The 12,382-nt window shown below is 35.9% G+C and overlaps 1 protein-coding gene, 1 long non-coding RNA gene and 1 other non-coding gene across 3 annotated transcripts; 1 reads left to right on the top strand and 2 right to left on the bottom strand.

Moving 5' to 3' along the window:
- Positions 1–1,418: 1,418 nt before the first annotated feature.
- Karybeta3 (karyopherin beta 3) lies at positions 1,419–10,077 on the bottom strand. Its single transcript, XM_071788555.1, has 14 exons — positions 9,802–10,077; positions 8,395–8,544; positions 7,974–8,200; positions 7,793–7,889; positions 6,935–7,500; positions 6,494–6,602; positions 5,824–6,123; positions 5,401–5,583; positions 5,167–5,293; positions 4,683–5,048; positions 4,342–4,595; positions 3,678–4,198; positions 3,381–3,600; positions 1,419–3,284 (listed from the first exon to the last, which is right to left on the bottom strand). Exons 1-14 carry the CDS (start codon positions 9,955–9,957, stop codon positions 3,195–3,197), a joined length of 3,366 nt encoding a protein of 1,121 aa, XP_071644656.1. The 5' UTR covers positions 9,958–10,077; the 3' UTR covers positions 1,419–3,194.
- Positions 7,610–7,740, bottom strand: LOC139819851 (small Cajal body-specific RNA 8). Its single transcript, XR_011733828.1, has one exon. It is a non-coding gene; the product is annotated as a small Cajal body-specific RNA 8 (non-coding RNA).
- Positions 10,025–11,664, top strand: LOC139819319 (uncharacterized). The gene is made up of 3 exons (XR_011733692.1): positions 10,025–10,162; positions 10,401–10,461; positions 10,552–11,664. It is a non-coding gene; the product is annotated as an uncharacterized lncRNA (long non-coding RNA).
- The last annotated feature ends 718 nt before the right edge of the window (positions 11,665–12,382 follow it).

The raw sequence follows: 12,382 nt of genomic DNA, 5'->3' as shown, positions 1-12,382 counted from the left end.
TACCGTATTATTCATCTAAGGTCACCTGATACACACATAATGAGTGCGAACGTGACGGTCGTAAGTCTGTTTTAATAGCTGGCGCTGTTGTACTTTCTGCATTTGAAATGAAGTATATAATTACATAATTACAGAGGAAAGAAAGGAAAATGAGAGGCATAGAATTTCAGCCGCGAGGAGCAAACTTGAATCGGAGATCAACGGCCACGACTGGAGATGCAGCCTTCCGTATCGGAACGCCAGTCGTTATGCTTCAGCGTTTCGCCTATTCTCTTTTGATTCTCAGCTCAATTTGCGAAGAAAAGATTTAGAAAACAATATTCAAGCATGAGCGCGAAAAATATTTAAGACAGTTTACTGTATAAGCGTATATAAGCGCGAGATGCAAAGTATTTACCGTTACGCGAATTACGCTCTCAAATCAGGTTTCCTCCGTTACTTTAAAACATGTGTGCGTTTTCATTTTACGGCGGATCACCGGCCGCTTACCTCGCAAAATTGCGGGCGCATAATGCACCGTAAATTTCATCACTTCACGCATTCGAGTGAAGAAAAAGGCAGCGTATCGATTTTCCGTTAACCGCATTTTCCGGTCGTCTTTAAAATAAAATGAAATAAAATAAAAAGAAATGAAGAGTCTGAGATACATTCGAAATTTGATTTCCATTTTATTTTGATTGACGACAGCTTAATCTTTTCCCTGTTTTCACTAGCTAATTATAAATGCATATGTTAATCGGCCGTATAAAAAGTTCGATATCAGGACTGAGCTGTCCGTTCACGTTGACCTGTCTCACCCTCCCAATATATTGATATTGAAATATGAATTACTCATGTAAAATGAAACGGCAAAATGCGAGTGCTATAAATAAATGCATTTGCAATATCCCGTTATATTGTGACATACGATGCAAGTGTTAATGCCTTGGGAAATCATACGCGCCACGCTCGTCAACCGCATCTACGAAAATATTTTATCGTTCGCGACAGTGTGATCGATAAAGCGACACTCCGTAAATTGATACGAATGATATGCATGATATTTTTAACTATTCCAACTTCGACGAAACGTTTGAATTGCATGCCGATAATTAATACGCATTTCTTTTGCCTCTCTTATCGGCTTTTACGCTTTTACGTCATGGAAACGCCTATAGGATAGTTATCGTATAGCCTTGCAATAAATTTTACTCGAAGATAATTATACTGGGCGAGATAAACGTCAAACGACGACGAGCAGTTAACTCTTATTGATTATTTAAGACGACTTAACTCTTGCAAAAAAATTCAACAATGTACGATGTATATTATACGTTCTATTTAACGCAAAGTTTTGCACAAAATATACATACTGGCCATTAAATTAATATTTATTAAAATTAAGATGTATATGAATGTAGGTGAAGCAAAACAAACGATTACAAAGCTGAGATTTATTTTAGCTAGTAATGATTTTAAAATAATTTCTATATAAGAATTATAATTTTTCCTTTCTTTTCACATTGATTTTTACTCTCTCTCTCTCTCTCTCTCTCTCTCTGTCGCAAATGTGTATCGCATAAACGTCATAAACAGTCCAGTATCGATTCTTCCGTATGTATTTGCTGCAATTATGTGCATCTTACAAGATCGTGTTGACTTTCGGTGAAATAACGAGGCAGTGCCTACCGTATATCATGGATACTTAACAATCGGATACTTCAACTCTATACGTGTTCGCGATATTTTTATATACTTTGACGTATGTACAAATAAATGTTTATTCTTTACTTTTACTCCTCTACACGTCTTAGTAAAAAAAGGTTGTTATTTACTTGGAACATTTACGGTAAGAGTAGCCGCGATGGTGTACTAGAGGTAAAATTTTTTCCATCGGTGAAATTTCGAGACAGTCGCAAGTAATCGGAGTACATATTTTATAAATAAATAGCAACAAAAACGGAGGCGGGAGCCGTTTAAATGGATTATTTCGCTCAGTCCTTTTCAACATCTCAATTCTCATCGTGTTACATCAGCCGAAGGAAACGTAATGCATTCCGTATTATCAAATCGCTTTTTTTTTTTTGGCATATCTTTCATATTTCTTCTTTTTATTCTCGAGTAACACATTTTGGTTTTACGATAAGAATAATGTTGTAGTAAGCATAACTCAATACGAATTAGCTGTAAGATTACAAGAAAAATTTGCGGCACTTGAAGACATAAATTTTTAATGTATCTCTATCTAAATAAGAAAAAAAATGTATTCGTTATAGTCGCGGAGTCACATCTTACTGATCTCGAATCTAAAATTTTTTAAACTCTTCATTACGTTTCATTCAAAAGGCATTCGTATATAGAGCTCAACATTGCAACATTAAATTGCATCATTAAATAACATGTATCTAAATTTAATAATAAAAATACCTAAATCACAATGTCACGCGTTCACTTCATGGCTACAATGAGGCTTTCCAGTCTATCTTGCATTATCAGCTTTGTTACCTTACCGGAACGTGGGATAGCTTGAGAATGTTGACGCAATTTAGAAAGATCACAGTGACAAAATCATAATTCCTTAACGTTATACTCGCATAACAAAGCTATATGTATGTACTATGCAATTTTTACAAAGCCATTTTTTTAAAAGATGATTTAGCATCGTTCGACTCTCAATGGCAGGAGAATGTTCTCGTTTGAATGTCTGATTTAAGTCGATGTCATTATTCATAAACTTTTTTAATAAATGTTCACCAATGTAATGTAGAAAGAAAAGAGGTATATATACAACAAGTATATATATATACATATAAAATATTGGATTTAAAATATTTTAGGGATATACAGTTTTAAATTCTGCCAATGTGAGTTCATTCATAATCGATAAAATTTCTGTCGACTTAGCTTCATTCGTAGAAGCATTATAAATCGAACAGTGACAAACCCTAATTTTACTTCAATTATTCAACAATCCCTGATAATAGAAAACTAATCAAATCTGATAATGATACAGAAATACATACTTAACAAGTATGTGGATAATAATATGTAGAATGCTTAAATATATCTGCGTGTGTATATATAACTAGGCTGGAGCAAATGTTTTATAGGTACAATATACCTATATACAATATTTGCGATTTTAATTACGATTTTTTTTTTTCGGGAGATTATTTAACACGAGCAATAATTTCATTTGTTACGATGTTAAAAATTCAACTTAGTGCACTGAGTGCCTCGTGAAGCGCTTGTTGTTGATCTGTTGTTAACTGCATAATGATCGCCTGGAATATCGTGTCGTTTTTCTGGAAAGAAATAAAATCATTTGTCATTTATTATGTATATTTATTATATTATCCGAAAGCTTGCAACGATAAGTATAGACTTTTTTTCCCACACACCTGTATTTCTCTAACGATACTAAGGATTCTAGACATAACGGGATGGTCGGTAGGCACGGCTTCTCTGAACAACGCTTCGGCAAAGAAACTTATAAGTCGCGGCAAATGCGCATTATTCGTTCCTAAAACTACTGCGTGATTTGCTTCGATCAAATCGCATAGATATCCGTATACGTGAGGGGCTTCGTCTTCATCTTCGACAACTGGCAGCCAAGTTAGCCTGTAAAGAAGCGTTTAGAGTGAAGTTTATGAGTTTATATTTATTAAAAATAACAATTTCTTAAAATATCAATTTACCAGTGTGGAAGAATCTCATCGACGTTGATTGCTTTGTTATTGTATTTGAGAATTTTAGTCACTGCTGAAATAGCATTTTCAGTGGGGTTTACATTCTCTGGCGACCTAGATTCGGGATCGCTAATAACTTCCATCAGTTTTGGTAAAGCTTCTGCACACGCTTGCGCAAAGCCTTCTCCACCAAATTGGCCTAAAACTCCGCAGCCATAAGCTGCTGCCTGCCTAACTTCTGCAGACTTGTCAGAAACGTATTGAATCATGGGTCGCAAAAAGAGATCTTGATATTTTGCGCAGTCAGGTCCTCCGAATTCTATAACGTCGTCAAAGACGCATAAAGCCCATTGGTGATCCGCCCACGATCTTTCGGGGCTCAGTAATTTTACGAAATGTACGCATATTTGATCAAAGTATGGGAAGAATGAAGACTTGTGAGTTGTAAATAAGGCATGCAAAATGTCAGCAATTTTGCTGAGCGTGTATACGTCCTCATTGTCTTCATCAGCAAGTTGTTCTTCAACAACCTAAACCAATAAATATAGTTAATACAGATAAATATATTTTTATAACATTCATTTAATTATTTAAAAAATTTCTGTCAAGTTTTATAGACAACAGACTTTATAGCTTACTATACATAGATTATTACCTCATCACAAATTATTACCTCATCATAATCTTCATCTTTTCGTTTCTCCAATCTAGCAACTGCTCTTTCAAAATGTTCTTTAAGTAACTTATCTAAAAGTCGTAAAAGTTCAGTCATATGCGGTGCACTTAAGCAACCTGCGCCCAATGTCTCGATACATTTTGCTAAAGAGGACAATAATTCCAACAACACTTCCGATTCTGGTTCTGTATCGATAGCTTTCAACAGATCTGGGCAAATATATGCCCACATGCCTTCTAGATACTGTGGACCTGTAAACATTGTGATATGTGCGATAAGACAGTTGACGATAGAAAAGTTATGTAGTTCTTCAATAAAAATATCTATTATCTAATAACCTTTTATTTTAGCACAGTCGAGAAGATACGGCAAACTTGCCGCAGCTGCAGTTCTGACACCGTCGTGGAAGTAAAACTTCAACATCGGCACCATTAATCGCACCACTTCTTCCGCATAATCCGCAAAACCTTCCTTTAATTCCCGCGCGTAACAAACCAACATCTCGCACGCAGAAGCCTTGTCCTCCAAACCAGCTGTTTTGATTCCAAAGTTTTGTTGCTCTCCTAGTGAAACAAACTGCCAATCAAGATCACCCTCAATGCCTTCCATGTCTTCATTGTCTAGTAATGCAACTTCAGGTTTCATAGCGGCTGTTCGCAATACGGGTCCCATTACTAATGGTAAGTACTGTTCAAATTGTTTCCCTATAAAAAAAATACAAGTGTTTTTAAGGAATTGTGTGATTATAAAAACTTCCTGAAGTACGATAGAACGTGAAATGTTCTAAAGTGCATAAAAAGTCTTCATTATGTAATATCTTACCAAGAATTTTACAAATCCTGGCCCAAGCAGATATAAGATAACTGGTTTGCGGATCGTCATCAGGAAGATCACCTTCTGAATGTGTTTTGAGTAACATATCCATAACATCGCTAGCATCGGCAATAAACTGTTGAGATTAAACAATATTAATATATACAATATTATAACAGTATATAATTGATAATTATGAGATTTTCATTCAGAAAACTTCAAGGTATCAGAAGATTTAATCACCTTTTCTGGGCCAACAGCTAAGCCTATAAGACTGACACATTCGATAGTCTTGCCTCGTAATATTTTGTGTTCCTGCTGAGTCGCATTTTGAATAATATATTTTAAACAAGGCATTAACCTGTCGTAATAAGTTACAAATTGCTCTTCGCATGTATCCGCAACAGAAGCAATTGTCGTGACAACCTGTTTAAACAAAAAAAGAATCAGTTTTACAATAAGTCCTAACTTTTCGTAAACGTTTATTTATATTTTACAATTTATTATAACTCGAGGATTTAACGTGGCTTTATGTGGAAATGGCAAACTTATAATTGGCGGATTTCGGATTTGATTCCTCATTTTAAATTCATAATCTGCATAAAGCAACAGCTCCCATGAACGGCTGGATATAAAAAGCATAGAGCTAAGGATAAATCAACTTACCTGTTCCAGTACGAGCTTAGTTCCCTTTTCAACTAATTCGTGGAATTTAGCAGTCAGGATAGATTCAAGTTTAGCCATTATGGCATCGAGGTATGGAGTGAGAATATTTTTGGGACAATCTTCGCTAAAGTTTACAAGAGCGGCGCCAGCGTGAGCTTGAACTCTGGGATTTGCGTTATCGTCCAACACCATCAATAATCCAGGGATAACTTTATCATGAAATTTCTTTTCAAATATGGGCGAAAAGTCTGTAGACATTTGACCTACTGCGTTGCAGGCAGCGTATCTTACACGAGGATGCTAAAAAAAAAAAAAAGATCCAACATTACTTAATTTATCCACAAATTTTATTTTTATATTATATTATGTTTGTGAATGGAAATATATGTTCCAAAACTATGACTACTATTACTACTAGCAGTAGTCAGCTCTCAGGAACCGCAAGGAACAAATTTTGATTTTCTGTATTACTAAAACAGTAATATTGAAAGAATTTGTGTCCTGTGCTTAATTTGCCACAATTGTATCACTAGTCATATCCAAATAAATACAACTGTCGGATTTATTTGTGGCTTAGTAAATTACATACATATAATTTGATGTAAGAAGAAATAATTTCAAACTAATAGCTGATGTTAAATAAAATTATAAAGCGTGTCTCTGTACTTACCGGATCTTGTAAATATTGTATGACTCCGTCCATTATTTGTGGTAAAAGAGCTTCCATTTGCTTGTGGCACCCTTCACCAACAGCTGAGATAGCCATAAGTGCTGCATGTCTAAATAATAAAAAATATATTTTTATATACACAATAGATAAGGATAAAGATATAAAATTTTATTATTTAACAAATATTTAAAAAGCTGTATGTTTTTGTAATTATAGCAGTCATATCGTACAACTGCCAATTCTCGTTTTAAACATCCAATGAGAGTCTCAGACCAACTGCCAAAACGGCAGCTGGGAAAGAGAATTATCTCATTCGTTATTCTATCACAGACGTAACGCAATTATATAAAAGTATGTAACTGCTGACTTTTCTGTGAATACGTTCATAAATATCATATATATAAATTATAACTAAATATATAAAAAATAAAGATTGTTTACCTATACTTCCAATCATTGTTATTTAACATTGTAGGGATATTTTGCACAATTTGTGGTAGCATAGTCTTCCCTCCCAGGCCACACGCCAATCTATCTAAAGCACTTTCCGCAACTACAGTGTTGCTATCGTTATCTTCCTCGATAATTTCATCAGAGAAACTCCATTTTTCATCTTCTTCCAAATCAGTCATCATCTTCAATACCAATGGTACTAAAGATACAATGTATTTTTCACCAACTTTGCGTACCATAGCTGGTGCAGTCTCTGCTAGAGTTACCAAAACTTCTAGTGCCAATTGCCTCCAAGAGTCAGGCATCTCTTCATTGGAGAATACATTCATGCACATTTGCATAACATTGTCTAATTGTCCCCTGAGGAATTTTGGCGTGGTTTCAGCAAGGTCTATCAACACTTTTATAAGAGCATCATCATCTTGCTTTTCTATAGATTGGGCGGTTACTTGTACAAGCGCTGGAACTAGTTCTGAGAAATGCTTGTGTATATTTTCCTCTTTGTCATGTAATGTTATAAACGCTCCAATTGCTCTTACTGCTTGAAACCTGACCTGTGTGACAAAAACAATTGCAATTATTACAATTACTCTTATAGAAAACTTGGGATAATTAAAAAAAATTTTGTTTAGGACGTCAACACAAATGTAACTATTCCATATAAAATGTATGCCCCGTATCTGTCTGTAAATTAATACTTCACAAGTTACAGTCATCAGAAGGCATATATTTTTTTTGGAGAAATTATGTGACGAGTAATCTCATCTTGTCGAGACTCGCGTATCTATCTCCCGTTAGACTAAATAAAAGTACGAAAAATAAATGAGTACGTAAATTTCAGATTACCTCATAATTTGTCGGGTCCAAAACAGATTGTTGTAACATTTGTTTTATAAGATCGAGATGATTTGCTTGTTGATTTCCAAATACGCCTGGGACGGATCTGCATGCACATTTAATACGCTTTACTCTCATATTCTTAATAAATACACCACTCATACAAGATAAATATAAAAAAAAAACTCACGTAAACATACGAAGCGCGCTCTCTTTTAATGCCGGCAACGGACTATTCGCGCATTGAAATAGGAACTGAAGAAACTCCGGCCACTGATTATTACCATCTTCGTCTATTAAATTCCTGGCAACTTCGGCTGCAACGTCGCAAACTTTACGTCGGATACTTTCGGTTTGTTCGGTTTGGACTGATAGTAAAATTTGTTCCTTCAATTGGATTTGCGCCTCCGGTGGAATCTGTGAAATAATTGCATATCAAATTTATCTTTAACTGACCTTTGATTCAAAGGTAGATGATTATTAAGTTAATTTCTCGATAAGAAGCGTTTAAGAAACAAAGTAGCAATAATGCTAAATTGAAAAAAAGCTTATTTTAAGAAAGATATTTTATGCAGCAACTGGAAATTAAGGAAAGGAGCTTTTTAGACTACCTTAGGATAAAAGTCCAGAAATTCTGAAGAGAATAACCGACGCAACAGCACTGCGGCTATGGCCCGCATCTCTTCTGCAAGCGTGCCATTGCAAACGGTAGTTAACAGAAACGTCACCTTGCTTTCCACTGGAAGATTTCCGTACGCCTCCTAAATAATTTCAATTTCTCATTAAAAATATCGTTGATTATTTAAGATCTTAGTTTAATTCCTGACGACATAATATAAGCCTTCTAATCAAATAATACAATTCCTTTAGAAAGTTAAGCTATAAAGTTTCTTTATTCAAAATTTCCTACAAATTTATATTTATCTAAAAAGCATCAATTTTTCCTTTGAAGAATGAAACACATAATTTTCTATAAGAAAAATCAAATTTTACAAAAGTGCAAAAGAAGAAGCGACATGAAAATTGTAAAGTCATTGTAATGTCTTTATCCTGTTGTTATACATTATATGTTATATACAAAGCAATGTGCAATGAATATATCTACAGATATTTATCTTCATAGATGCCAAAATCCAAGCTCTCTCTCTTTCAGTCTCTCTCTCTCTCTCTCTCTCTCTCCCTCTCTCCCGAACTAAATTTACCAAGCTGGATCTGACGCATTTCGTGCGGCGTACATATCGTAATCGACGCACGTATGAATATTCGACGAATTACGCTCGACACGTGATCGTGCCGTGAGTCAAGGTAAAAGGCATATATAGAGCGCGTCGAGCGGCATCAAAGTCGCGATTCGCGAGCCGATATTCTCGGGCGGCTCGCGAACATCGCGAACCAGAGGAACGACGATGCACACGCGGTGCACGCCACGATGTCGCCGGAAATCGCGTGGCTCGCGTGTGTAGGCGGGAAACCGAGACGCATCTCGCGTGGAACGCGCGTGCCGCGCGGGGGACGGACGGACGCACGGCCGGACGTTAATCGCGTCATCGCGTTGATCGCGAGCAAGTCGCGCTGCCCGTGAAAAAAAAAAGAGCTCGGAGCCGAGCACGCCGGCGAGCGTCGGCATCCGTGTCGCCCGTACACGCGGAGCTGACGGATGGCACGCGGGGCGCGCGATGCCCGCGTGCGGGGGGGCCACCATTTTGGATTTCTTGACCGATCGCGCGCGGGTAGGCGCGTCGCGGAAATTCGACGCCCGGTCGTCGCGCTCGACGGATTCCTCGCGGTCGACGATGATGGACCGACCGGCGACGTCGCCGTTCGACGGACCGTGTCGCGCGGACCGACGCCGGCCGGAGCAGCCCGCACCCGAGCTCTGACACACAACACGTCGGCAACGTGCTCGGCACGACGGAACGTGTGCCGCGATCCGCCGGGCGGCCCGCGGCAGCATCCCGGCGCGCGATCGACGTCGAGCGGGCGCGACCGCGAGAATTCACCCAGGCGTTTACACGTACCTCCGCCCGCGTCCGGACATCGTTGTCTGTGCTGAGGAGTGTATTCAGAAGCTGTTGAAACTGGTCGAGGTCTGCCGCCATTGTTACCGAACGAACACGAACGAATGAAGCCAAGCGCACAGCCACACACTTGTCCCCGAGTCGATCTCTCGTCATGCGACGTGGCCAACGTCGCGCGGCGAAACGTCACTATTCGCCAATGACGCTGCCCAGCGGTGCCAATATCGCGGACATCGTACCGTGGCGCCGGTGTCCGCCGCGCGGCGTTGCTTGGAAACTGTTGGAAACGAAATGTCCGCTGAATTCAATTGGTTCCTTCGTTTGACAGTGAATTTGGAGTCTAATAACTGCGGAAATATTAGTTTGTAGAAATTAGTCATTTTAATAACTCAGAAATAATTTTTAAAATAGAGTAACTTTCAAAAACATACAGAATTTAATAATATTTGCAATCTTTCGGAATCTAGTAACTTTAAAATCCCAACCTTTCAATTTAGTAACTTTTAAGTCTCAATTTATTTCAAATCTAGTGATTTTTAAATCTTTTTTTAAATCTAGTAACTTTGGACATTTTATTAATAATAATTTATTATTTGTAGATTTGATTATAGCAATTAAAACTAAGTAAATTAAAATTACTTTGTTCCAGAGAAAAAAAAGGTATTTTTTACTTAATTTTATTAAATTTATTAATAATTTATTATTTGTAGATTTGATTATAGCAAAACTAAGTAAATTACTTTGTTTCAGTACTGTCATTTTGGAACATCAATTAAATATGATCCTGGAGAACATTATGATGTCTTGAAGTTAAAATATTTTTCATTTGATTTTAACAATTAAAATTTAGTAAATTAATATTATTTTGTTTTAATGTGCTGCCGTTGAGACATTAATTGAATATGAATTGAATATCCCGAAGAACATTATTATGTCTTATAATTAAGATGTCTTAAATATTATATATATTCTTTAATAAAATGGGACAGTGTTCCTTAATAATTTGTTTATAATCAAATTTGCTTAAATAGATCAGACTATAATATTATTATACAATCAGATATATTAGATCAGATATATATATATATATAATTTGATCTATTATGATAAATTGTCTCTTGAATCTATCAATCTATTGAAAAGTTCAGGTAGTGGATAATTTAACGTTTTAAATATATAAACATTTTTGTAAAATAGAATCGGTTAGCGCTACGATTAAGTCTTCATTTGCTTCATCAATAATTGTATAGCTCCTTTTTTTGTAAAATAGCGATTATTCTCAGCCTTTATTTAGATATATTCGTCGATGTCGATGGGGATGATAGTAGGAAAAGGATAGGGAGAGAAAAACGAGCTTACGCCAGCGTTTCGTGATTACAGTGATTTTCCGCAATTAAAGTCTGTTTAGTCATGGACCAGTACGTGGACTGCGTTCGCGAAACACATCTGACAGTGCAGCTCGACGCATTGCGTTTTATTTGCAACAGTCTGCGCTCATTGTTTGCCTCTATGTGAAAAACACAAAAATATAAACGCAAGGAGGATAACGCCAATTCAGAAATATAGAAGCGAAATTTATACTCTTCAAGTTTTGATAAACTTTAAAAAGCCTTTCTCATAAATTTGTGAACAAATTGCCATACGACTATATTTTTTTTATTTATTTTGAAATTGAATTAACATTTGAGTTAAGTGTTAATCTCATGAAATTTTAGTTGTAAATTGCGCACATTATGTTTTATTAGAACATAAATGTCTTTCGAATGAAAATACTGAAAAGGAATATTTTTATAATTTTTAATTTATATCAGGTTTATATTATCGATTACTTGACATGAGTAACTGTTTTATTAGTATAATAAGATTACGCGTACTACAAAAGATACAAGTATGACAAAATATATATTACATTACATAAATATAAATTTATATATTATATAATTTTTCTCTGCATTATTTAGCCCGTGCACAGAATCCTTTTAATTTTAATTTGAATTAATAAGTAAATCGAAAATGATTAGCTTCGCTTAAAAATACTTTTCCTTCTTGATTTAGCGACATGACATAATTTATTTTTAACAATTTGGTTATATGATACATACGAAAACTTTATATAAAAATAAATAATCCCGATATCTAGATATCTAAATATTATCAATCAATTATCCAAAAATATTCACTGTACATTTAGATATGAGAAGACACTATATAAATTGTAACACTTCTCTTCGAGCGTGAATGATATTCTATTCATGTATTCGCGATATCGGCGATATTGTGAAAGTAATATCCGCAAGTCACTGCAATTACGGTAATTATTAACGTTGAATCTCTCGTTTGCAATGAGGAACGGTCCTTTTTAATTCACTTATACAGTTACATTGATACTCGTCATTAATGGATTAAATGCTAGACGAGATAAATATTGAAATTAAACCCATATTATATCTGGCATAATATATTTACAAGGCGAGGATGCATTACTCTCATTAATAGCGCAAAAGGCGTCTCTTCATTTGAGATTGCTCGTATGATGCGCGATTATATACGAATATATTTAATCCGCGAAAATGTGGAGAGT

This window comes from Temnothorax longispinosus, chromosome 9 (genome assembly GCF_030848805.1).
Source record: "Temnothorax longispinosus isolate EJ_2023e chromosome 9, Tlon_JGU_v1, whole genome shotgun sequence".
In the NCBI taxonomy this organism is placed as follows: domain Eukaryota; kingdom Metazoa; phylum Arthropoda; class Insecta; order Hymenoptera; family Formicidae; genus Temnothorax; species Temnothorax longispinosus.
This window is presented reverse-complemented; position numbering and strand designations above follow the sequence as displayed.